This window comes from Scyliorhinus torazame, chromosome 2, assembly GCF_047496885.1.
Source record: "Scyliorhinus torazame isolate Kashiwa2021f chromosome 2, sScyTor2.1, whole genome shotgun sequence".
Taxonomy (NCBI): domain Eukaryota; kingdom Metazoa; phylum Chordata; class Chondrichthyes; order Carcharhiniformes; family Scyliorhinidae; genus Scyliorhinus; species Scyliorhinus torazame.
The window spans coordinates 115,036,917-115,063,766 of record NC_092708.1 but is presented as its reverse complement, the minus strand read 5'-3'; the positions used below and the strand labels follow the sequence as shown (position 1 = coordinate 115,063,766).

Sequence of the window (26,850 nt, the reverse complement as noted above, 5' to 3'; positions counted from 1 at the left end):
GGGGCATAGACAGAGTGGATAGTCAGAGGCTTTTCCCCGGGGTAGAGGGGTCAATTACTAGGGGGCATAGGTTTAAGGTGAGAGGGGCAAGGTTTAGAGTAGATGTACGAGGCAAGTTTTTTACGCAGAGGGTAGTGGGTGCCTGGAACTCGCTACCGGAGGAGGTGGTGGAAGCAGGGACGATAGTGACATTTAAGGGGCATCTTGAGAAATACATGACTAGGATGGGAATAGAGGGATACGGACCCAGGAAGTGTAGAAGATTGTAGTTTAGTCGGGCAGCATGGTCAGCACGGGCTTGGAGGGCCGAAGGGCCTGTTCCTGTGCTGTACATTTCTTTGTTCTTTGTACACCCTGAACATAACCTGTGAACTGTTTGTAGTATATATAAATGATTTGGAGGAAAATGTAACTGGTCTGATTAGTAAGTTTGCAGACGACACAAAGGTCTGCCAGTCTGGGTGAGTCACTATTTTGAAATGTGGAAGAAAATAACGCCAGTAATTCATACTGAATTAATGTGGCACGGTTTAGTGAATGAATTAATTCTACAAAGATATTTGTAACCAGAAGTAAAATGTTTTAAAACCCATCAATTTTATTGGCTTCAGCATCCAATGCAGAGTTGGCCAAATAGATTCTCAGTCACTTTGGCTATGATATCATCATAAGGATCCCAGTCTGGATCAGATATGACGCCTTCAATTTCCGAATCATTCTATCCTCAACAAATCATCTTCCTCTCCACTTATTGAACTGGACATTCTACATTTTTTGAATGATCTGATGACACTTTGTGCACTAATAGCATCTCAGGATTTGATGATGAAACCACACAAAACATCAAGCTGCCCAGCAGTTCCATGCTTTGTGAAGGTTTTTCCTCTGTTAGCCATCTACCTATTCCATTTGACTCGAACATGATACTTGAATGGCTTGTTGAGGCACACATCCAAAGGTATCTTTAGATGTTGGAGTTCCTGATATAGCTGCAATGGGGGTGTTATTTCTTCTTCGCAGGTCTCATTGGTTATATAGGATCTGAACATGTCTAAACATTAATAAGGCTGGCCACCAGGATGCCCATTTAACGCATTCTCAATCCACAGCTTCATGCCCCATCCAATCCATCGCTGTCATGGGACATGGGGTGGTGGAGTGGGCCTATGTGGGGTGTAATTTCGGAGGACCAGTGCAGACTCTATGGGCTGAATGGCCTCCTTCTGCACGGTAGGGATTCTATGGTTCTATGGACATGCACAAAAACTCCTGCAGGGAACTTGATTTTTGGCATGGTTTTCTGTGTGAAAATTACCATTGTCTTTAATTTTGTTCTGTTGGCCATGCAGGCTAGTAACATAGTGAAATATGCTTCATACATCTTTTGGTTTTCATTGGAACTGTTTTCGTACCTTTCCACTCCACAGTTTGGATGCTGACCATATCGAAATTCATGAGTGTTCCATCCATGTTGCTGATGTGGCATAATGGGCATTTGTGTTTTCCCGCTGTCCAATGGTGAATCTCTGGGAACTGGTAATTTTGGCATTGAGGTCTTTTGGTAGTCACTGAGCAATCTTGGTCTTCTCCACAACACTAGATACTTTTGTTCCATAAAGTGTCTACACCAGGCTTGTCCAACCTTCTCGCGTGGGGGCCACATTTCAATTATTTTCTCGCTTAAGGGGCCCGATGATCAAATTTCATTAAGGTAAGGTTGCGCACAATGAATATGATCTTTTAAAAAAATCAATATCAAAGCAATAAATTGATAATTTCAAAGAAGAACATTAAATAAAAATGCCTGTTAAAAAATGCCAAGTGACAGAATTCACCAATAAAACCTCTTTTGCCTTTTCACATAAGAAGCAGAGCTAGAAAGAGGCAGACTAGGCCACAAGTCCTGGTGACAGAGAAGGGGTGGGGACTGGGTCTGAGCTAAGGAGTTGGCTTTAACTAATACTGACCTTGAAATCGCTTCTGGTGATACACTCCATGCTGGCCTCAGCGGAATTCATACATAAGAGGGGTTTGAAAGGGGTTGCCTCTCAGCCTGTGTTTTCCTCCTCCTGCTTTGTGAGTATGTTTTAGGGGAAGAGGTGGGCAGGGTGCACGTCTGACCCAGTCCCAGTGTCAGGATCCTTGTTGTCATGTTCTACAGACTGGCCAATAACTGGAATAAATAAATAACAAACTACTAACACTAACCGACTATTATAGAGCTACTGCAAAATACGGTCTCTCCTCCAACTGCCTCAAGGCACTGAGGTGCATGGTGGACTTACACTGCCACCTGCTGGTTGGAGGTCATGTATAATACCATATGCTAATTGTTGTATGCGTATCATCACACTCTCCCACGCTCACATGGTCGCATATAGACTCTCACAAAAAGACTCACTCTCTCTCACTCTCACACACACATCAGACTCACACATAAATACACAAAGTCACTGTTTCTCCCTCACACGCAAAACACATACAGACTCTCACATACACACATAGACCCTAGTGCACAAAAACACACAAAGACTCTCTTACACACACATACGTTCACGCACATGCAGAGAGACTCACTAACACACATAAATGCACAGTCTCACTCACACACAGATATACACACACACAAATTTACTCTCACATATGCAGAGACTGTTGCTCTGTTCCTCTGGTTATGAATATGGCGGTGAATATTATCGCCCTCCTTAATCCTAATTATGTTTGCTTTAGAGTCACCAGGTACCTCTCGATACCGCCACAAGGTTCAAACCGAACACTGATCAAAGAGCCAATACACCAGTTAGTTAGTTCAAAGTCAATACTATTTATTTACACACACAATAATATCTACTCATTCACAAAGTACTACAAACTAAAGTATCTCTAATGCTAACGCCTATACTTAGCTTTGGGTGCCCACTCAGTCAGAGGAACAATGGCCATTGTTCGGATCTGAGGTTATTGGTTTCGAAGTGGTACAGGAGAACAGCTAAGGCCGTCCGTCTGGTAGCGAGCGTTGACCTTGGACTTACTTGCTTCTGGTGCAGCTGGTGGATGGGTCTCTCCACTATGAGAGCCAAATTCAAGAGAGCGATTCTCTCGTGGGGGTTCCTTCTTATACGCGGAGGGGCTTCGCGCGCTTTTAGGCGGGCCTTAAACTTGGCCCCAATTAACTGGACCGCTTCTGGATCACTGGTATTGATCTTGACCAATAAAGGGGTAGGTGCCCTGATGGCTGGGCGTGTCTTTGGTGGCCGTTGGCCTGGCTTTGTTTGTGCTTTCGGTTTGGGGAACTGGCGCCGGGATGTCTGGAGCTTGAGTGTCTTTCCTTTGTTCCCAGAGATGGGCCATCAATATGTTAATTGACCTATAGTTTCAATTCCGTCTGGGAGCTGTCTCTCCAATATGCATACAGGCTCTGTGCCAGCTTGCTTTCCTAACATTGTCCACAGTTCCCTACAGTCTTTGCGAGCGTCCATTTTGTATTCTGGAAGTGGCCATCCCAGATGGCTACACTCCCTCCTTGTGATCCTCAATGCGAAGCGTGAAGGGTCATATTACTGCATCTTCTTTGTCCTCTTCCTCAGTTGAGCACCCATAAGCAAGGACAGATTCTATGCTGCTCTGTCCTATGAATTGGAACTTTTACCTAAATTGCTTTATGTACACACATCATTATAAAATTCTACTGGGCACTATGACATTCAGGCATGCATTACAAAATAAAAAACACGGGAACCTCTAACTATTCTCATCTAAGCTATCGTTAATCAATGAAAAGCATGTACAACATTTTAAACTGTACAATAGCAGCAAGAGTAGTGAGGCCGTGGAATGCCCTACCTGCTACAGTAGTGAACTCGCCAACATTGAGGGCATTTAAAAGTTTATTGGATAAACATATGGATGATAATGGCATAGTGTAGGTTAGATGGCTTTTGTTTCTGTGCAACATCGTGGGCCGAAGGGCCTGTACTGCGCTGTATTGTTCTATGTTCTATGTTCTATTAACACGTGTTTCTGTGGCTTGGCAGTCAAGCACAGAGTTTAAAATGTTTATTAGAACAAGTAAACAAACAAAAAAACGGTCGATGCACTTTACTTCACTTAAAGGGAGTGAGGGGTTTGTTGAAGTCTGAAAATAGGGGATCTGAATGTGTATACCGAATTGGGAGAGGCTTTCCTCCGCCATTTCCTGAGCCTTAGTGTCTGAACGACACTGCAGAGTATTGCAAGTACTAATAGTGCTTTTACAACGTAGGACAGGGAATACCAAGTAATGAACTTGTCATACCAGGTTGGTGTATCAGTTGCTATCTCTGGGTACAGTGTATGGCAGGGGTGGGAAACATTCACGGCCTGTGTGGTAGGGGTCAGGGTGTCGCGTCCGCGCGCAACTGTAGGGATCCCGCGAAGATCCAAATGTAGACCATGATGGTTGTTTTCATGGGGTTTTCTTTCTTCTGTTTTCTTGAGGCTTCTGTGGTTCTGGATTTCTGTGCACACAAGCATAATATCTGTTATTATCTTGCTTAGATCTCGTATGTCTGTCTGTCTGTCCTTTTATTGCCAATTACCCATTATAATTGGCACCATCTGTGACTCCCTCATTTTTTTTTTAAACCAAATATTTGGGACAAGACATCCGAGAAGGAAATACTGACACAGTGCGAGCAGCCTCGCAGCCTGTGCGATCGATGCGGTGAATGTACCATCCCAATGTTTGAAGATGTAAATAGCATATGGAAAGCAACCTAAGGGTCGCTGTGAAACAAACAAAGAGTTTTGAATTAAAAGTTCCAAATAGGGTAAGAATGGGTGGAATCCCTGGGTAGGACGGTAACCTGGGTAGGACGGTGACCAGTGCCGTATGTGTTCTACACGAGCGGAGCTGACCAGATGGGGTTCCTCAGGCAGGGCGGGGACCAGTGCCGTTTCTCCACTGCCTGAGTGACCGGGCAAGAACGGTAAGAATTTGTGATCGTCGTGGGTGTTGCCTTTTTATGATCGGTTGTCTGTGGACAAACTTGTTCCTCCAACAGCCATTTGGCATCAAAAGGGTAGTCCTGACTGCATCAAGATGTGGCCTGGGGCCATGGATAAACTTCAAGTGCACAAACAACATTTAACATACACAGTAACAAACATTTACCGTAACACACAAACAGAACAAAAATCGTGCAGGTTCCATCAGAAAGGACACCGTAACTCTCCATCGGTTCCTTTTTACCATTATCCGGACACCTCATTGCTCTATAGCGAGCAGAGTCGCAAAGGGGTTCATTTGGTGGGAGTCAGACTCTAAGTCATAATCTTCTCCAGGTTGCCATACTCATGACTGGAGTAGTTGTGCCAAAGCTGCTTGGGGGGAATTGGGGTCCATCTCATCGTTCCGGATGGGTCTGAACGAATTGTCTCGGTGCCAGTGTTTCATGTTGAGGTTGGAGCTGCCAGGGGGCAATCCATAATCGTCGGGTGGTGGGTCTGGATCAGGGGCTTTAATGTACGTGATCTCAAAGGGGTCACGGGAAACTTGTTCGGAGTCGCTGGGAGTGGGACCGGGTGCAGGGGTGTAATCGTAGCGTGGTGTGCTGGGGCTGTCGCTATCGCTGTCGCTGCTGGTTGGAGGAAGGGAGAGGCGGAGTCATGCCACTGGGGGTGGAGTCGTAGTAGTGTCTGAGGATGGGCTGGACTGGTTGGGGGAGGGTAGGAATAGGTCGTTCGTGTGCGGGGCTTGTTCATCTGCTGCTGCAAGTGAGATGTGGTGTGAATGGTTGTTCTGCGAGCCATAAGCCTTAAGCTGGTTTATGTGGAACCATGCAGACTTGCCATTAGGATATGTGATTTTATATACAGAGGGGCTGACTTTATCAGAGATGGAGTACGGTCCGGCAAATTTGGGGGAAAGGAATGAACTGGGGTTGTATCGGGATAGCATGACTTGCTGCCCTACTACAAACTCTGTGGCATGTACTGCCCTATCGCTTCTTGCGTGTCCCAAGTCTAACAGCTGCTGCAAGCTGGGCTGTTTTCACATTCTCTAAAATCTGTTGAACTGCTTTCTCATGGTTGAGGGCGGTGACTGTGGGGCTGGCCAAATCCAGTCCTAACAAATATTCTGTCCATTTCATGGGGCGTCCGGTCATGAGGGTGTGGGGGGTGTATCCTGTCGACGTGGATACTGTGTTTCTTATGAACATCAGTGCAAAGGGGAGAACTGTGTCCCAGGTGCTATTGTGTTGTTGCATCATTTTTCTGAGGGTTGCTTTGAAAGTCCTATTCATTTTTTCTACTATCCCGCTTGACTGGGGGTGGTATGCAATGTGGAATTTTTGTTTGAGTCCGAAATTTGTAAGGACGTTTTTCATCACTCGTCCTGTAAAATGGTCGGACTCTATGCTGCGTGGAAGTCCCCATCTTGTAAAGATGTGCTGAGTGAGGATTTTGGCTGTCGTTTTAGCTGTGTTTGTTCTGGATGGAAAGGCTTCCACCCATTTTGTGAAGGTGTCGATGACCACCAACACATATTTGAAACCATTCCTGCAGGGGGGGAGGGGTCCTATATAATCAATTTGCAAGTCCGTCCAGGGGCCATTAACGGGGCGGGTGTGGCTAAGCTGACCTTTTCTTGCGTATCTGTCGGATTGTTCTGGGCACAGATTAAACAGTTCTCAATGTAGTGTGTTACATTAGCTTTAATTCAGGGCACCAGCAGAGAGGTCAGAGGTGGGCTAGGGTAGCTTCTATGCCTTGATGTCCATGGTTGTCATGGAATTAGGCAAATAATCTGATTCCTGTCCTGGCCGGGGACTACATAAATTCCTTCTTTTAAAATCACACTGTCATGTGCTGTCAACGCTTTCTTGTATTTATCATAGGGGGCTGGGAACTTGCCTTTTAAAACTTCCCTGAGCTGTGCATCTTCTTTTTGGGCCTTTGCTAAATCTTGAATGTTGGTCTGTGAGACCTGAACCGTGTGTACTGGGGTGCTCTCGGGGGGGGTTCCAAAAGTGACCATATCTGGAACCTGCCTTTACTAGGGCATCTGCTTTAACGTTACCAGCGTGGGAAGAACGATGGTGGCTACGGACTTTAACAATGCCATATTTCTTATCTTTGGCTGTCTTTAGGATGTGCCGGAGTAATGGGACTGAGGGTAGGGGTTTTCCGTCTGCCGTAACGAATCCTCTAGATTCCCACAGGGGTATGAATTCGGTCAAACTGTTGCAGACATATAAACTGTCAGAATATATGTCGGCTGGGGTCGGGAACGAGTCGGGGTGCTCTACAATATAAGCTACGGCTGCTAGTTCTGCTGCCTGTGAGCCTAAATGTCTTGGCAATTTCAATGATATTTCTTCTAGGGCACGTCCCTGCGCGTCCTCCACAACCGGTAATCCTTTTTCGGTTGAAAACTGTGGAGGAGCCATCCATATAGATTCTAAGGGGTGCGCCTAAGTCTGTGGGCTGGGGTCTCTGGGGTGTAGTACTTGGTTTCGGGGGAGCTGACTTTGGTACAAAGGGTCCTGTATTGTGTTTTGTAGTTATTATTTCGCACTCACGTGGGGTGCCTGCATAGTGTAAATTATCGGCGAGGAAAGTCTTTGTCCTCTTTACTGTTATGTCCCATCCCTGTAAGAGAAGGGTCCAACAGGCTGCATGAATCTGGCTGACTGTGCCATCCTTAAGTCTACCATCAAGTAGGAGTTGTGTTTGGATGTGCTCAGTTAAAATGGTGATAGAGTTGAGTCCTGTAATGTAGGCGAAGTATTGTACTGCCCAAAAAACTGCAAGCAGAAAATCTTTGCTCGACTGAATCTAATACTCGTGAGGCGTATGCCAGGGGGCCTAATCGATCATGGCATTCTTGGAGAAAAACGGCCGAAAGGGTTGGTTAGTTCAAAGTCAATACTATTTATTTACACACACAGTAATATCTACTCATGCACAAAGTACTACAAACTAAACTATCTCTAATGCTAATGCCTATAGTTAGCTTCGGGTGCCCAGTCAGTCAGAGGAACAATGGCCATTGTTCGGATCTGAGGTTGTTGGGTTCGAAGTGGTACAGGAGAACAGCTAAGGCCGTCCGTCTGGTGGCAAGCGTTGACCTTGGACTTACTTGCTTCTGGTGCGGCTGGTGGATGGGTCTCTCCGCTATGAGAGCCAAATTCAAGAGAGCGATTCTCTCGTGGGGGTTCCTTCTTATACCCGGAGGGGCTTCGCGCGCTTTTAGGCGGGCCTTAAACTTGGCCCCAATTAACTGGGCTGCTTCTCGATCACTGGTATTGATCTTGACCAATAAAGGGGTGGGTGCCCTGATGGCTGGGCGTGTCTTTGGTGGCCGTTGGCCTGGCTTTGTTTGTGCTTTCGGTTTGGGGAACTGGCGCCGGGATGTCTGGAGCTTGAGTGTCTTTCCTTTGTTCCCAGAGATGGGCCATCAATATGTTAATTGACCTATAGTTTCAATTCCGTCTGGGAGCTGTCTCTCCAATATGCATACAGGCTCTGTGCCTGCTTGCTTTCCTAACATTGTCCACAGTTCCCTACAGTCTTTGCGAGCGTCCATTTTGTATTCTGGAAGTGGCCATCCCAGATGGCTACAAGACTCACAAACACACAGACTCAAATACACAGACACACTCAATCTCACAGTCACACACACAGATTTTACATACACAATCACTCCCCACCCGGGTTCTGGAGGTCGCGGAGGGGGCACTAAAGAGCCGTTGCTCTCGTCCTGCACTGCTGAGTGGAGCTCGATTGGGCAGGAAATGGGACTAAGTATGGCCTCAGCAGGGCATTCCTTGCTGAGGCCCGAAAATGAAGCCGGGTTCCGTTTAATAGCAGGGTCGTTCTCGGCGCTGCCAGCACTGGGAAACACCCAGCTAAACAGGCTCGACACGGGACTCTGTTTCATTTCTATGAAATCACGCACACCCCAATTCCTTTTCTGTGACACAGTTAACGATGAGTTAGCAAATCTTACACATTTTGGCTTGAAATGAGCTTAACACTTAATTGATTTTGCTGAAAGATTCAGTTTGCTATTCACCATGCATGGCCTGTTCTGTGTGGGCAACAAGTGGTGTGCACCCTGTGACCCAATGACCACATACAGCGCATTAGTGTTCTGAATGCGGCCCACGAGTCATTTTGCTGACCGTTTCCCCCTGCCCAGATTTGTGACATTCTGCCAGTTTTCATCGGTGTAGCCTTTTTCCTTTCAGTTATGACTGAAGTTATATGCACGTAATGCAGGGACACATGAAGTGAGGTGCGTGCTGATTGCACACATTATTGACTGTGAGAGCTCTGCTTCCAACCAAATGTAAATATTTATTTTGTTTTTACCACTTGAAGTTGATGACAGTTCTATTTGTATATGAATGATGAAGCATTTTCTATAGCTTGTTATGAAATATTTGGCGTGTATGAAAGGGTCTTAGTTAGTGAACAAGCCCGATTTCAATCTTGCGGCCCACTCAGAAGATGGGGGGGGCCACTCGTGCGACCCATTCACTAGCCTAGGTTGCCCATCACTGTCTTAAATTCCGACGCATCTTCGCAACACAGCCCATATAGCCTGTTTGATGCCTTGCACCCATCTACAAGTACTATAAGGTCAGTAAAACATCCACTTGTGGGGAAAAAGTGAGGCTGACTACCAATACGAGTATAGCATGTCATGGCTGAAAAGGGGGTATTGACTTGTACATCAAGTATACACGAAAACATGATTTTGGGGGTTGAAAATAGGCTGGTCAACTCGGCAGGACGGTAGCACAGTGGTTAGCACAGTACTTCACAGATCCATGGTCCCAGGTTCGTTTCCTGGCTTGGGTCTTTGTCTGTGCGGAGTCAGCACGTTCTCCCCGTGTCTACGTGGGTTTCCTCCGGGTGCTCCGCTTTCCTCCCACAGTCCAAAGATGTGCAGGATAGGTGGATTGGCCATGCTAAATTCACTGAGTGCTGAATTTGGTGCTTTTTGAGTGCTATAGTAAGAGTTTGGTGACCGAGGGAGTAAGGTGCTCCTTTCATTTTGTTTCCGACATTTCCGCAAAGAGTGCGAAGAGAGCCAGGAGTTTACAGAAAGTGTAGCTGACTGGGAGCAGAGTCGGAGGGAGGAGATCTAGTTAGTCCACACGGCAGCTATATTCTGTAAGGGAAGAGGGGATGGAGGCTAGGCCAGTTGCATGCTCCTCCTGTAGGATGTGTGTGGTGAGGGATACCACTGGTGTCCCCGCTGACCATACCTGTGGGAAGTGCACCCAACGTCAGCTCCTCAAAGACCGTGTTAGGGAACTGGAGCTGAAGCTGGATGAACTTCGGATCATCCGGGAGGCAGAGGGGGTGATTGAGAAGAGTTACAGGGAGGTAACCACACCCAAGGTACAGGACAAGAATAGCTGGGTTACAGTCAGGGGGAAAAAAACAAACAGGCAGACAGTGCAGGGATCCCTCGTGGCCGTTCCCCTTCAAAACAAGTATACCGTTTTGGATGCTGTTGGGGGGGATGACCTACCGGGGGAAGGCCCTAGCGGCCAGGTCTCTGGCACTGAGTCTGGCTCTGGGGCTCAGAAGGGAAGGGGGGAGAATAGAAAAGCAATAGTTGTAGGAGATTCAATGGTTAGGGGAATAGATAGGAGATTCTGTGGTCGCGAGCGAGACTCCCGGAAGGTATGTTGCCTCCCGGGTGCCAGGGCCAGGGATGTCTCGGATCGTGTCTTCAGGATCCTTAAGGGGGAGGGGGAGCAGCCAGAAGTCGTGGTGCACATTGGTACCAACGACATAGGTAGGAAAAGGGGTGTGGAGGTAATAAACAAGTGTAGGGAGTTAGGCTGGAAGTTAAAAGCCAGGACAGACAGAGTTGTCATCTCTGGTTTGTTGCCGGTGCCGCGTGATAGCGAGGCTAGGAATAGGGAGAGAATGCAGTTGAACACGTGGCTGCAGGAATGGTGCAGGAGGGAGGGCTTCAGGTATTTGGATAATTGGAGCGCATTCTGGGGAAGGTGGGACCTGTACAAGCAGGACGGGTTGCATCTGAACCAGAGGGGCACCAATATCCTGGGAGGGAGGTTTTCTAGTACTCTTCGGGAGGGTTTAAACTAATTTGGCAGGGGAATGGGAACCGGATTTGTAGTCCAGCAACTAAGGTAGCCGATATTCAGGATGCCAAAGCGTGCAATGAGGCAGTGGGGAAGGGAACACTGACAAAGGAGAGTACTTGCAGGCACGGAGATGGGTTGAAGTGTGTATACTTCAACGCAAGAAGCATCAGGAATAAGGTGGGTGAACTTAAGGCATGGATCGGTACTTGGGACTACGATGTGGTGGCCATCACGGAAACATGGATAGAAGAGGGGCAGAAATGGTTGTTGGAGGTCCCTGGTTATAGATGTTTCAATAAGATTAGGGAGGGTGTTAAAAGAGGTGGGGGGTGGCATTATTAATTAGAGATAGTATAACAGCTGCAGAAAGGCAGTTCGAGGAGTATCACCCTATTGAGGTAGTATGGGTTGAAGTCAGAAATAGGAAAGGAGCAGTCACCTTGTTAGGAGTTTTCTATAGGCCCCCCAATAGTAGCAGAGATGTGGAGGAACAGATTGGGAAACAGATTTTGGAAAGGTGCAGAAGTCATAGGGTAGTAGTCATGGGTGACTTTAACTTCCCAAATATTGAGTGGAAACTCTTTAGATCAAATAATTTGGATGGGGTGGTGTTTGTGCAGTGTGTCCAGGAAGCTTTTCTAACACAGTATGTAGATTGTCCGACCAGAGGAGGGGCAATATTGGATTTAGTACTTGGTAATGAATCAGGGCAAGTGATAGATTTGTTAGTGGGGGAGCATTTTGGAGATAGTGACCACAATTCTGTGACTTTCACTTTAGTAATGGAGAGGAATAGGTACGTGCAACAGGGCAAGGTTTACAATTGGGGGAAGGGTAAATACGATGTTGTCAGACAAGAATTGAAGTGCATAAGTTGGGAACATAGGCTGGCAGGGAAGGACACAAGTGAAATGTGGAACTTGTTCAAGGAACAGGTGCTACGTGTCCTTGATATGTATGTCCCTGTCAGGCAGGGAAGAGATGGTCGAGTGAGGGAACCATGGTTGACAAGAGAGGTTGAATGTCTTGTTAAGAGGAAAAAGGAGACTTATGTAAGGCTGAGGAAACAAGGTTCAGACAGGGCATTGGAGGGATACAAGATAGCCAGGAGGGAACTGAAGAAAGGGATTAGGAGAGCTAAGAGAGGGCATGAACAATCTTTGGCGGGTAGGATCAAGGAAAACCCCAAGGCCTTTTACACATGTGAGAAATATGAGAATGACGAGAGCGAGGGTAGGTCCGATCAAGGACAGTAGCGGGAGATTGTGTATTGAGTCTGAAGAGATAGGAGAGGTCTTGAACGAGTATTTTTCTTCTGTATTTACAAATGAGAGGGGCGATATTGTTGGAGAAGACAGTGTGAAACAGATTGATAAGCTCGAGGAAATACTTGTTAAGAAGGAAGATGTGTTGGGCATTTTGAAAAACTTGAGGATAGACAAGTCCCCCGGGCCTGACGGGATATATCCAAGGATTCTATGGGAAGCAAGAGATGAAATTGCAGAGCCGTTGGCAATGATCTTTTCGTCCTCACTGTCAACAGGGGTGGTACCAGGGGATTGGAGAGTAGCGAATGTCATGCCCCTGTTCAAAAAAGGGACTAGGGATAACCCTGGGAATTACAGGCCAGTTAGTCTTACTTCGGTGGTAGGCAAAGTAATGGAAAGGGTACTGAAGGATAGGATTTCTGAGCATCTGGAAAGACACTGCTTGATTAGGGATAGTCAGCACGGATTTGTGAGGGGTAGGTCTTGCCTTACAAGTCTTATTGAATTCTTTGAGGAGGTGACCAAGCATGTGGATGAAGGTAAAGCAGTGGATGTAGTGTACATGGATTTTAGTAAGGCATTTGATAAGGTTCCCCATGGTAGGCTTATGCAGAAAGTAAGGAGGCATGGGATAGTGGGAAATTTGGCAAGTTGGATAACGAACTGGCTAACTGATAGAAGTCAGAGAGTGGTGGTGGATGGCAAATATTCAGCCTGGCTCCCAGTTACCAGTGGCGTACCGCAGGGATCAGTTCTGGGTCCTCTGCTGTTTGTGATTTTCATTAATGACTTGGATGAGGGAGTTAAAGGGTGGGTCAGTAAATCTGCAGATGATACGAAGATTGGTGGAGTTGTGGATAGTAAGGAGGGCTGTTGTCGGCTGCAAAGAGACATAGATAGGATGCAGAGCTGGGCTGAGAAGTGGCAGATGGAGTTTAACCCTGAAAAGTGTGAGGTTGTCCATTTTGGAAGGACAAATATGAATGCGGAATACAGGGTTAACGGTAGAGTTCTTGGCAATGTGGAGGAGCAGAGAGATCTTGGGGTCTATGTTCATACATCTTTGAAAGTTGCCACTCAAGTGGATAGAGCTGTGAAGAAGGCCTTTGGTGTGCTCGCGTTCATTAACAGAGGGATTGAATTTAAGAGCCGTGAGGTGATGATGCAGCTGTACAAAACTTTGGTAAGGCCACATTTGGAGTACTGTGTACAGTTCTGGTCGCCTCATTTTAGGAAGGATGTGGAAGCTTTGGAAAAGGTGCAAAGAAGATTTACCAGGATGTTGCCTGGAATGGAGAGTAGGTCTTACGAGGAAAGGTTGAGGGTGCTAGGCCTTTTCTCATTAGAACGGAGAAGGATGAGGGGCGACTTGATAGAGGTTTATAAGATGATCAGGGGAATAGATAGAGTAGACAGTCAGAGACTTTTTCCCCCTGTGGAACAAACCATTACAAGGGGACATAAATTTAAGGTGAAAGGTGGAAGATATAGGAGGGATATCAGAGGTAGGTTCTTTACCCAGAGAGTAGTGGGGGCATGGAATGCACTGCCTGTAGAAGTAGTTGAGTCGGAAACATTAGGGACCTTCAAGCAGTTATTGGATAGGTACATGGATTACGGTAAAATGATATCGTGTAGATTTATTTGTTCTTAAGGGCAGCACGGTAGCATTGTGGATAGCACAATTGCTTCACAGCTCCAGGGTCCCAGGTTCGATCCGGCTTGGGTCACTGTCTGTGCGGAGTCTGCACGTCCTCCCCGTGTCTGTGTGGGTTTCCTCCGGGTGCTCCGGTTTCCTCCCACAGTCCAAAGATGTGCAGGTCAGGTGAATTGGCCAATGATAAATTGCCCTTAATGTCCAAAATTGCCCTTGGTGTTGGGTGGAGGTGTTGAGTTTGGGTAGGGTGCTCTTTCCAAGAGCCGGTGCAGACTCAAAGGGCCGAATGGCCTCCTTCTGCACTGTAAATTCAATGATAATCTATGATTAATCTAGGACAAAGGTTCGGCACAACATCGTGGGCCGAAGGGCCTGTTCTGTGCTGTATTTTCTATGTTCTATGTAAATTGCCCTTCATGTCCAAAAGGGTTAGATTGGGTTACTGGGTTACGGGGATAAGGTGGTGGTATGGGGTTAAGTAGGGTGCTCTTTCCAGGGGCCGGTGCAGACTTGATGGGCCGAATGGACTGCTTCTGCATTGTAAACTCTATGATTCTATAACTCGTATATTTTAAGTAAACCAACGAAAAAATCTGTTCTCTATTTCCCCCAAGAATAAAAATTGCTTTCTGGAGAGCAAAAAACACCCTTTTTCAAGTAAATCTTAAAGCTTTCGTATGAATTCTGGCACAACACATGCCAGCCAGAAGGAGACTGTCTCTTTAAGAATTTTGAATTATACACAATTTATTCTTTCCAATCCCTGGCTCATGATTCATTTGTTTCTTTTTAGCCTGGAGAGGATATGTTGCTCATAACATCTACACACAGCTAAAGACACAAAGAGAAGCTGCCATTTGTATTCAAACAGGTAATGCAAGTGCTTGGAAATATCATTTTGCATTTCCCGAACAAAAATGTTGTAGATAGCGACTAAATCTAACGAACGCTTCAGCAATCCAAAAATAACGGATTGTATTGTGATGCATATTTTCTTTGAAGTTATAGTTTCTGTCCTTGCATACACTCATCATCCTGAGTGTCAAATTTTGTTGTAGAGTATAAAGGTAGTTAGTTCTCTGATGGCCTTGTAGAAGAATGCTACAATTACTGTTTCACAGGAATATCAGAAACTGCATGGATTTAAAAATAAAACGAAAATGCTGAAACTTCACAGCAAAAGAGAAAATAGCTCAGATGTTTTCTTTCACCTAATCTTAGGCCTAGAATATTCTGTTGGTAGGTTTGTTTCAAAGAATTTTCCTTGACCAGGATATACAAGTATTTAAATGCGTGTTAGAATTTTATTGTCGAGGACTTCCGGTTGCGGCTATGCTGAGCTAAGTCGCACGTTCAGCAGCTCCCGCCAGAAACGGACTTTTGGGCTCTTTTGAGGGGCCCCAGTGGCATTTGTTCGACAGTTCCCAGCATGGGAAGGTGGTGACAGTACGATTTCCCCGGCACTGTATGGATTGGACCAGGAGTGGAGCCGGTGAAAAAAGTAATTCTGGTGCAGCGAAAAGTGCGAGGGAGGAAAGCCAAGATGGCGACGGGTGGAGACCAGGCAGCGTGGGCGCAGTGGGCGCAAAAGCAGCAAGAATTTCTCAAGCGCTGCTTCACGGAATTGAAAGCAGAGCTGCTGGAGCCGATGAAGGCTTCAATCGACAAGCTGGTCGAGACCCAGAAGGCCCAAGGGCTGGCGATCCGGGAGGTGCGGCAGAAGGCCTCGGAGCATGAGGGCGAGATATTCGGCCTGGCGGTGAAGGTGGAGGCGCACGAGGCGCTGCATAAGAAATGGCAGGAGAAGTTCGAGGACATGGAGAATTGGCCGAGGAGGAAGAATCTGCGGATTCTGGGTCTCCCGGAGGGAGTGGAGGGGTCGGATGCTGGAGCATATGTGGTCACGATGCTGAACACGATGGGCGCGGGTGCCTTTCCGAGGCCCCTGGAGCTGGATGGAGCCCACCGAGTACTGGCGAGGAGGCCCAAGTCTAACGAGCCACCGCAGGCGGTATTGGTGCAGTTCCACCGCTTGGTGGACAGGAAGTGTGTCCTAAGATGGGCAAGAAAGGAGCGGAGCAGCAGATGGGAGAACGCAGAGGTCCGTATATGCCAGGACTGGAGCGCGGAGGTGGCCAAGAAGAGGGCCGGGTACAATCGGGCTAAGACGGTTCTGCATCGGAAGGGGGTGAAATTCGGGATGCTGCAGCCGGCGCGACTGTGGGTCACGTTTAAGGACTGGCACCATTACTTTGAGACGCCGGAGGAGGCGTGGACCTTTATTCAAGCCGAAAAGTTGGACACGGACTGAGGGTTGGTTGTGAGGGGAGGTCGCGGGGGGCTACAGTGGTTACTGTGCTTTGGGGGATGTTCTATTCTGTTCTGTATTGTTTCCTTCGGTGCTGGGTGGGGTAGGGTGAAATGGTTCGAAGTGGGGGTTTTGTGAGAGTGTGGGCGTCGGTGGTTGGAACGTGGGGCCCCGTTGGGGGAGGGGAGATGGGAGGCCCGAGGTGGGGGAGCTGGGGTTAGGCCGCAAAAGGGAGCTGCGCCAGAGAGGGCGGGGCCGGTCTGATGGAAAGCGCTGGCTTTTTCCCGCGCTAGGGAAGGAAGGGGGCAGGGCCGGGAGGGAAGGGCGGTGTTGGAGAGGAGCGCCCGCTGATGTACAGGAGGGAGGGGGGGAGACTACCACACTGGTGGGTTGATGGAGTGGCGGGAGTGGCCGGGGTCAGCAGGAGTCAGCTGACTTACCGGAGTGCTATGGGGGGAGCAACGCAGCTCGGGGGGGACCTAGCTGGCGGGGGTGAGGGGAAGGGGGGGTGGGTGGGGACTGGGTTGCTGCTGCATTGGCCAAAGGTGAGCTGGAGTTCGGAGAGAGAGTCGGGGCGAGGGTCTGCAGCTGGGGGAATGGAGAGTGCGGGAGGCGCGGGCACGTGGCTGGCCTAGGAAAGGGGATGGCTAATCGGCAGGGGGGGTGGGTGAGAAGCCCCCTGATCCGGCTGATAACTTGGAATGTGAGAGGCCTGATCGGGCTGGTCAAGAGGGCCCGTGTGTTCGTGCACTTGAAGGGACTGAAAGCAGATGGGGTTATGCTCCAGGAGACGCATTTGAGGGTGGAAGATCAGGTTAGGCTGAGAAAGGGGTGGGGAGGGCAGGTTTTCCACTCGGGGTTGGACGCAAAGAACCGAGGGGTGGCGATTTTGGTGGGGAAGCGGGTGTCGTTTGAGGCGCTGAACATCGTGGCAGACAATGGAGGTAGGTATGTGATGGTGAGTGTTAAGCTGAAGGGGGTGCGGGTGGTATTAGTGAATGTATATGCCCCGAATTGGGACGATGCCGGATTTATGCGGCATTGGACCGCTCCAGGTCCAGGACGGGTTAGAGGCCGGCGGCGGCCAAGGTGCTGAGTGGGTTTATGGACCAGATGGGAGGAGTGGACCCATGGAGGTTTGTCAGGCCGGGGGCCAGGGAATTTTCTTTTTTTTCCACGTCCATAAAGCCTACTCCCGAATAGACTTCTTCGTTATGAGCAGGGCACTAATCCCGAGGGTGGAGGGCACGGAGTATTCGGCCATAGCCATCTCAGACCATGCCCCGCATTGGGTGGAGCTGGAGCTAGGGGAGGAGAGGGACCAGCGCCCGCTGTGGCGCCTGGATGTGGGCTTGCTGGTGGATGAGGAGGTGAGCAGGCGGATCTGGGGGTGCATTGAAAGCTATCTAGAGGCTAACGATAATGGGGAGGTGCATGTGGGGGTGGTCTGGGAGGTGCTGAAGGCAGTGATTAGGGGAGAGCTAATCTCCACTAGGGCCCACAAGGAGAAGAAGGAGAGGAGAGAGAGGGAGAGATTGGTGGGGGAGATTTTAAGGGTGGATAGGAGGTATGCAGAGGTCCCCGAGGAGGGACTACTCAATGAGCGACGAAGTCTCCAGGCCGAGTTCGACCTGTTGACCACCAGGAAGGCAGAGGTGCAGTGGAGGAAAGCGTAAGAGCGGTGTATGAGTACGGAGAGAAGGCTAGCCAGATGTTGGCACACCAGCTTCGGAAGCGGGAGGCAGCGAGGGAGATTGGGGGAGTTAGGGATAAAGTGGGGAACACGGTGCAGAGTGCGGTGGGAATAAATGGGGTATTTAGATACTTTTATAAGGGGCTGTGTAGGTCTGAGCCCCCGACCGAGATGGGGGGGGCGCGTCGATTTTTGGATCGACTGAGGTTCCCGAGGGTGGAGGAGGAGCAGGTGGCTCGGCTTGGGGCACGGGTAGGGCTGGAGGAGCTGACTCAGGGCCTGGGGAGTATGCAGGCGGGGAAGGCACACACGGTGCCAGATGGGTTCCCGGTGGAATTTTACCGGAAGTACATGGACCTGCTGGGCCCTATATTAGTGGTGACTTTCAATGAGACAAGAGGGGGGAGGCCCTACCCCCGATGATGTCCAGGGCGCTTATCTCGCTGATCTAGAAGCGGGACAAGGACCCATTACAGTGTGGGTCGTACAGGCCAATCTCTCTCCCCAACGTGGACGCGAAGCTGTTAGCGAAGGCTTTGGCTACCAGAATTGAGGACTGTGTCCCGGGGGTGATTCACGAGGACCAGACGGGTTTTGATAAGGGAAGGCAGCTGAATACCAATGTGCGGAGGCTCCTTAACGTAATCATCATGCCTGCAGCGGAGGGGGAGGCGGAGATAGTGGCGGTGATGGATGTGGAGAAAATCTTCGATAGGCTGGAGTGGGGTACCTCTGGGAAGTATTGAGGAGGTTCGGGGAGGGGTTCATTAGTTGGGTTAGGCTACTTTATGAAGCCCCGGTGGCGAGTGTGGCCACGAATCGGAGGAGGTCAAAATACTTTTGGCTGTACCGGGGGACGAGGCAGGGGTGCCCTCTATCCCCCTTGCTATTTGCATTGGCAATTGAGCCTTTGGCTACGGCTCTAAGGGAGCCCAGGAACTGGAGGGGGGCTGGTCCGGTAAGGCGGGGGGGGGGGGGGGGGGGGGGGGGGTCACCGGGTTTCGTTGTATGCCGATGACCTGTTGCTGTATGTGGCAGACCCAGTGGGGGGGATGCCGGAGGTGATGCGGATCCTTAGGGAGTTTGGGGACTTTTCCGGGGATAAGATCAACGTGGGGAAGAGTGAGCTCTTCGTGGTACACCCAGGGGACCAGAGAAGGGGGATAGACGAGCTTCCACTGAAGAGGGCGGAAAGGAGTTTTCGGTACCTGGGGATCCAGGTGGCCAGGAGCTGGGGGGCGCTACACAAGCTCAACTTGACGAGGCTGGTGGAGCAGATGGAGGAGGAATTTAAAAGGTGGGATATGCTGCCACTCTCCTTGGCGGGTAGGGTACAGTTGGTGAAGATGTCGGTGCTCCCGAGGTTCCTTTTTATATTCCAGTGCCTCCCCATCCTGATCCCTAAGGTCTTTTTTAAGCGGGTCAGTAGGAGCATCATGGGATTTGTGTGGGCGAAAAAGACCCCAAGGGTGAGAAGGTGTTTCTGGAGCGGAGTAGGGACAGAGGAGGGTTAACGTTACCTAATCTGTGTGGGTATTACTGGGCTGCCAATGTGGCGATGTTACGCAAGTGGGTAATGGAGGGGGAGAAGGCGGCGTGGAAGAGGCAGGAGATGGCGTCCTGTGTGGGCACGAGTCTGGGAGCGCTGGTGACAGCACCGCTGCCATTCCCGCCGACTAGGTACACCACGAGTCCGGTGGTGGCGGCGACTTTGAAAATCTGGGGGCAGTGGAGGCGCCACAGGGGTGAGGTAGAGGTTTCGGTTTGGTCCCCGATCCGGGAGAACCATCGGTTCGTCCCGGGGAGAATGGATGGAGGGTTCCTGAGCTGGCATAGGGCAGGAATTAGAAGGATGGGAGACCTGTTTTTAGATGGGACGTTTGCGAGCCTTGGGGCGCTGGAGCAAAAATTCGGGCTTCCCCCCGGAAATGCCTTCAGGTGCATGCAGGTAAGGGCGTTTGTAAGACGGCAGGTGAGGGAGTTCCCGCTGCTTCCAGCACTCAGGATCCAGGATAGGGTGCTCTCGGGGGTTGGAGATGGCACGGTCTTGGCAATCTACCAGGAGATGCAGGAGGAGGAGACCTCGGTGGAGGAGCTAAAGGGTAAATGGGAGGAGGAGCTTGGGGAGGAGATAGACGAGGGTACGTGGGCGGACGCCCTGGGTAGGGTTAATTCTTCCTCCTCTTGCGCCAGGCTTAGCCTGATACTATAAGACCATAAGACAGAGGAGTGGAAGTAAGGCCATTCGGCCCATCAAGTCCACTCCACCATTCAATCATGGCTGATTTCAACTCCATTTACCCGCTCTCTCGCCATAGCCCTTCATTCCTCGAGAAATCAAGAATTTATCAACTTCTGTCTTAAAGACACTCAACGTCCCGGCCTCCACCGCCCTCTGTGGCAATGAATTCCACAGACCCACCACTCTCTGGCTGAAGAAATTTCTCCTCATCTCTGTTCTAAAGTGACTCCCTTTTATTCTAAGGCTGTGCCCCCGGGTCCTAGTCTCCCTTGCTAATGGAAACAACTTCCCTACGTCCTCCCTATCTAAGCCATTCATTAGCTTGTAAGTTTCTATTAGATCTCCCCTCCACCTCCTAAACTCCAATGAATATAATCCCAGGATCCTCAGACGTTCATCGTATGTTAGGCCTACCATTCCTGGGATCATCCGTGTGAATCTCCGCTGGACCCGCTCCAGTGCCAGCATGTCCTTCCTGAGGTGTGGGGCCCAAAATTGCTCACAGTATTCTAAATGGGGCCTAACTAATGCTTTATAAAGCTTCAGAAGTACATCCCTGCTTTTATATTCCAAGCCTCTTGAGATGAATGACAACATTGCATTTGCTTTCTTAATTACGGACTCAACCTGCAAGTTTACCTTTAGAGAATCCTGGACTATGACTCCCAAGTCCCTTTGCACTTCAGCATTATGAATTTTGTCACCGTTTAGAAAATAGTCCATGCCTCTCTTCTTTTTTCCAAAGTGCAAGACCTCGCACTTGCCCACGTTGAATTTCATCAGCCATTTCTTGGACCACTCTCCTAAACTGTCTAAATCTTTCTGCAGCCTCCCCACCTCCTCCATACTACCTGCCCCTCCACCTATCTTTGTATCATCGGCAAACTTAGCCAGAATGCCCCCAGTCCCGTCATCTAGATCGTTAATATATAAAGAGAACAGCTGTGGCCCCAACACTGAACCCTGCGGGACACCACTCGTCACCGGTTGCCATTCCGAAAAAGAACCTTTTATCCCAACTCTCTGCCTTCTGCCTGACAGCCAATCGTCAATCCATGTTAGTACCTTGCCTCGAATACCATGGGCCCTTATTTTACTCAGCAGTCTCCCGTGAGGCACCTTATCAAAGGCCTTTTGGAAGTCAAGATAGATAACATCCATTGGCTCTCCTTGGTCTAACCTGTTTGTTATCTCTTCAAAGAACTCTAACAGGTTTGTCAGGCACGACCTCCCCTTACTAAATCCATGCTGACTTGTCCTAATCTGACCCTGCACTTCCAAGAATTTAGAAATCTCATCCTTAACAATGGATTCTAGAATCTTGCCAACAACCGAGGTTAGGCTAATTGGCCTATAATTTTCCATCTTTTTCCTTGTTCCCTTCTTGAACAGGGGGGTTACAACAGCGATTTTCCAATCCTCTGGGACTTTCCCGGACTCCAGTGACTTTTGAAAGATCATAACTAATGCCTCCACTATTTCTTCAGCTATCTCCTTTAGAACTCTAGGATGTAGTCCATCTGGGCCCGGAGATTTATCAATTTTTAGACCTCTTAGTTTCTCTAGCACTTTCTCCTTTGTGATGGCTACCATATTCAACTCTGCCCCCTGACTCTCCGGAATTGGTGGGATATTACTCATGTCTTCTACTGTGAAGACTGACGCAAAGTACTCATTTAGTTCCTCAGCTATTTCCTTGTCTCCCATCACAAAATTACCAGCGTCATTTTGGAGCGGCCCAATGTCAACTTTTGCCTCCCGTTTGTTTTTAATGTATTTAAAGAAACTTTTACTGTCATTCCTAATGTTACTGGCTAGCCTTCCTTCATATTTGATCCTCTCTTTCCTTATTTCTCTCTTTGTTATCCTCTGTTTGTTTTTGTAGCCTTCCCAATCTTCTGACTTCCCACTACTCTTTGCCACATTATAGGCTTTCTCTTTTGCTTTGATGCATTCCCTAACTTCCTTTGTCAGCCATGGCTGCCTAATCCCCCCTCTGATAACCTTTCTTTTCTTTGGGATGAACCTCTGCACTGTGTCCTCAATTACTCCCAGAAACTCCTGCCATTGCTGTTCTACTGTCTTTCCCACTAGGCTCTGCTCCCAGTCGATTTTCATCAGTTCCTCCTGTAGTTACCTTTATTTAACTGTAACACCTTTACATCTGATTCTACCTTCTTTCTTTCAAATTGGAGATTGAATTCTACCATATTATGATCACTGCCTCCTAAGTGCTCCCTTACTTTAAGATCTTTAATCAAGTCTGGCTCATTACATAACACTAAGTCCAGAATGGCCTGTTCCCTCGTGGGCTCCATCACAAGCTGTTCCAAAAAGCCCTCCTGTAAACATTCAATGAATTCCCTTTCCTTGGGTCCACTGGCAGCATTATTTACCCAGTCCACCTGCATATTGAAGTCCCCCATGATCACTGTGACCTTGCCTTTCTGACATGCACTTTCTATTTCATGGTGCATTTTGTGCCCCCGGTCCTGACCACTGTTAGGAGGCCTGTACATAACTCCCAATATGGTTTTTTTGCCTTTGTGGTTCCTCAACTCTACCCACACAGACTCCACATCATCTGACCCTATGTCATTTAGTGCTATTGATTTAATTTCATTCCTAATTAACAAGGCAACCCCGCCCCCTCTGCCCACCTCCCTGTCTTTTCGATAGGTCGTGAATCCCTGGATGTTTAAATGCCAGTCCTGAACCCCCTGCAACCATGTCTCTGTGATGCCTACCACATCATACCTGCCAGTCACAATCTGGGCCACAAGCTCATCTACCTTGTTCCGTACACTGCGCGCATTTAAATATAGCACCTTTAATTCTCTATTGACCGTCCCTTTTTGTTTTCTTAGTGTGGTGGACCTAGGTTTACTGAGCCTTTCCATACACTGTGTCATATTTTGTGGGATGGGGACTATCGTAACCTCTCCTGAGTTTTGTCTTTTCGTGCTTTTTTGTATTCCTAAGCAGCTACGCTTCCCACTGATGACTTCATCTCTTGGTTCTCTGACTTTCCCTTCCCCCCCCAATCTTTAGTTTAAAGTCCTATTGACCACCCTATTTATTCTTTTCGCCAGAACACTGGTCCCAGCTCGGTTCAGGTGGAGACCATCCCAACGGTATAGGTCCCCCCTGTCCCAAAACTGATGCCAGTGTCCCATGAAAAGGAACCCCTCTTTCCCACACCACTCTTTCAGCCACGTGTTAACTTCCCTGATTCTTGCCTCCCTATGCCAATTTGCACGTGGCTCGGGCAGTAATCCGGAGATTATGACCCTTGAGGACCTGTTTTTTAATTTGAACCCTAGCTCTTTATAATCTCTAAACAGGTCCTCTTTCCTAGACTTGCCTCTGTTGTTGGTACCGACATGGACCACAACAACTGGATCCTCCCCCTCCCTCTCCAGTATCCTTTCAAGCCGGTCAGAGATGTCCCGCACCCTAGCACCGGGCAGGCAACATACCATGCGGGACTCTTTATCCTGCTCACAAAGGATACTATCTATCCCCCTGATAATAGAATCCCCTACAAATACAACTTGCCTATTTACTCCCTCCCCTTGAATGGCCTGCTGAACCATGGTGCCTTGGTCAGCTGACTCATCCTTCCTGCAGCCCTGTTCGCCATCCACACAGGGAGCAAGTGCCTCATACCTGTTGGACAGAGTCAAGGGCTGAGGCTCCTGAGTTCCTGACTGCTGGTTCCCTTTACCTGCCTGACTTGCAGTCACACCCTGCTGTCCCTGGCCACCGGCAGGATTTAAACTACTTACTCTGACAGGTGTGACTGCCTCCTGAAACACAGTGTCCAGGTAAGTCTCCCCCTCCCGGATGTGCCTCAGTGTTTGAAGCTCAGACTCCAGCTCATCAACTCTGAGCTCCCGGAGCTCTTCGAGCAGCCAACACTTACTGCAGATGTGGTCGCTGCAGCTCGCAATGGGATCTGCCAGCTCCCACATCAAGCAGCTCAAGCACATCACCTGGCCAGCCATCACTAATTAATTAATTTAATTTAAGTTTATGAGTTTAGCTGTGTTTTTTTTAAAATTTGGGGCAGATTTACTATCAACCACTCAGATCACAGCTTCCCTCTGACGTCACTTTTGGGAAACAAACTGGAAAACAGATTTTTATACTCACAGAGACTGCTCCTCCTCCTCCGAACGGCTCCCGAAATTAGGCCCGAAGAAAGAGAGAGAACAAAACAGTCGGGAAAAAGCACCTTCTCCCACTCTTCACCGAATTACCTCACTGCACCAAATTACCAAATTCTCACTCGGTCTGTATCTCTCTCACTCAGGCTGTGTGTCCTTGACCTGCGCAATGCTTACTAATGTGCGCTTTCTGTCTGTCTTTTATACAGACTTTAGGATGACTCACACTAAAACTTCAAAGAGAAGAACACAATGTGTACCTTTGTGCCCCTTACAGGCCTCAGGTGACTGCCAGATAACTGCCTCTCAGAAATTAGGGTGGGGGCAGCTTCAGCCAATCAGACACTAATCTACACTGCACTTTTAACTGAAAAACAGCAAAATTAGATGAACCACTTACCTTTCCTGGCTACCTCACTGCACCTAATTACCAAATTCTCACTCGGTCTGTATCTCTCTCACTCAGGCTGTGTGTCCTTGACCTGCGCAATGCTTCCATTCCCTCTGTGAGACCCTTCCAAGAACCCCGTGGCCCAGCAGCAGGAGGCAACCTCAAGAACGCTGCTTTGCACATGTGACAGTCTTGAGACAAGGCCAGAGTCACATTTTATGTTGGCGTGATAGCTTGCGGCAATTGTCCCCTACCCCTGTCAGAAGTAGGAGCAGTTGACTCTTGGACAACCAGGCTCTGACTGGGGTGACCAGCCTTTGACTGATGGGATACCGAGGTAACACTGGAGCGAGACGGGGGTAATGTTTGAAGGTAATTGGGGGTGGAATTGAAGGGTATGAAGGGAGCAGAGTAACACTGAAAGGGACACTAATTGGGGAGACAGGGACCCTAATTGGGGAGACTGGTTTTTTTGGGGGGAGCATTGACAGAAGGGTACCGGGAACGGACTGTGGGGGAAGGCCCCAGGGCACAGAGGCCGCGATGGGGAGACTGGGAGTAAGACGCCAGGGTGCTGAGGGGGAGACCATGGGGTTCACTCGGGAGAGACTGGATTGACTTGGGGGAGATCACGGAGTGGTCTTAGGGAGACTGGGGGCTGACCTGGGAGAGACCGGGGTTGATTCAGGGGGGCGGTAAGGGACTAACACGGGGTGGGGGGGAGGTGGAGATCATGGGGTTGATTCGGTGGTTACCAAAGGAAGGCTGGAAAGTGTGAAAAGTACCGTTCCTGAGGTTGCCTTCCGTTGCTGGGCCACAGGCTTCTTGAAATAGCCTCACCAGAGAGAAGGGAAACCTAGGATGGATGGATGAGAAGTCATCCCGGACTGACGGTGCTAATCAAATCAGGGGGGTGGCTTCTGGAGGTGGGATGTTGACAGGGGCACTGCTAATGGAAAGATATGTAAGTGATCATTACCCCTTTGCGCCTGAGACCGTTCAGCTGTACTCAATTATGCCCACTCAAGCACCACTTATGTGGGTGAGTACCATTGATTGCTGCTCAGCAGTTAACCCTTGACTTTCAAAATTGCTGACAGCCATGTTATACGTGCACCATTGGCCGACCGATAAAGCAAATACATTCCTATAAACAATTGATAATGGCACACTGCCCAAAGAAAGGGCTCCTAACTCTTCGTGCTGAGGTGTGTATTGACAAGTGCCCCCCATATAACAGGATAAGCGCAAAGCCGTAGAGTGAATCTAGGGAAAATGTGTGCGTCTGAACTGAGAACTCAGGATGCAGTAGAGTCATGTGGTGTGAGGAAAGGGTGCTATGGGGTCTTGCCCAACTAGCATGCAAATGAAACACTGGGCATCAATGTGATGGCCAGGACATGGGTTAGTGAGATTTGAGAAGCAGCTTCAAATGATGAATGGGCAAAGCATGGTTTTTCGGAGACAGAAGCTAACCATCGAGTCTCTTTCTTCGATACTGCAGTGAGGAGAACGTATGAATCATGGAGCCCGATGATCTCACTGTCATTTACCTCACTCACAGGCAGTAGAAGAAGTCAATGAAGGCAGCACGGTAGCACAAGTGGATAGCACTGTGGTTTCACAGCGCCAGGGTCCCAAGTTCGATTCCCTGCTGGGTCACCGTCTGTGAGGAGTCTGCAAGTTCTCCCTGTGTCGGCATAGGTTGCCTCCGGGTGCTCCGGTTTCCTCCCACAGTCCAAAGACGTGCAGGTTAGGTGGATTGGCCATGATTAATTCTGTGTCCAAAACGGTTAAGAGGGGTTATTGGGTTACGGGGAAAGAGTCGAAGTGAGGGCTTAAGTGGGTCGGTGCAGACTCGATGGGCCAAATGACCTCCTTCTGCACTGTATGTTCTAAAGGCACCTAGCTCACCAAAGGCAGGATCAGGACCATGAAGACGAAGGGATGGTAGGGCCTGTTCTACACGCAGAGGATGAACTCCAGAGCACCATCACTCAGAGGTGCC

The 26,850-nt window shown here is 48.9% G+C and overlaps 1 protein-coding gene across 9 annotated transcripts in view; it reads left to right on the top strand.

The window, feature by feature from the left end:
- Positions 1-26,850, top strand: part of myo3b (myosin IIIB) — a 1,137,435-nt gene that overhangs the window by 864,899 nt on the left and 245,686 nt on the right. For all 9 annotated transcript variants that reach the window (XM_072475849.1, XM_072475846.1, XM_072475848.1 and 6 more), the window contains one exon: positions 14,833-14,910. In XM_072475849.1, the coding sequence (XP_072331950.1) occupies positions 14,833-14,910 (78 nt within the window). The remainder of the gene's footprint in view (positions 1-14,832; positions 14,911-26,850) is intronic.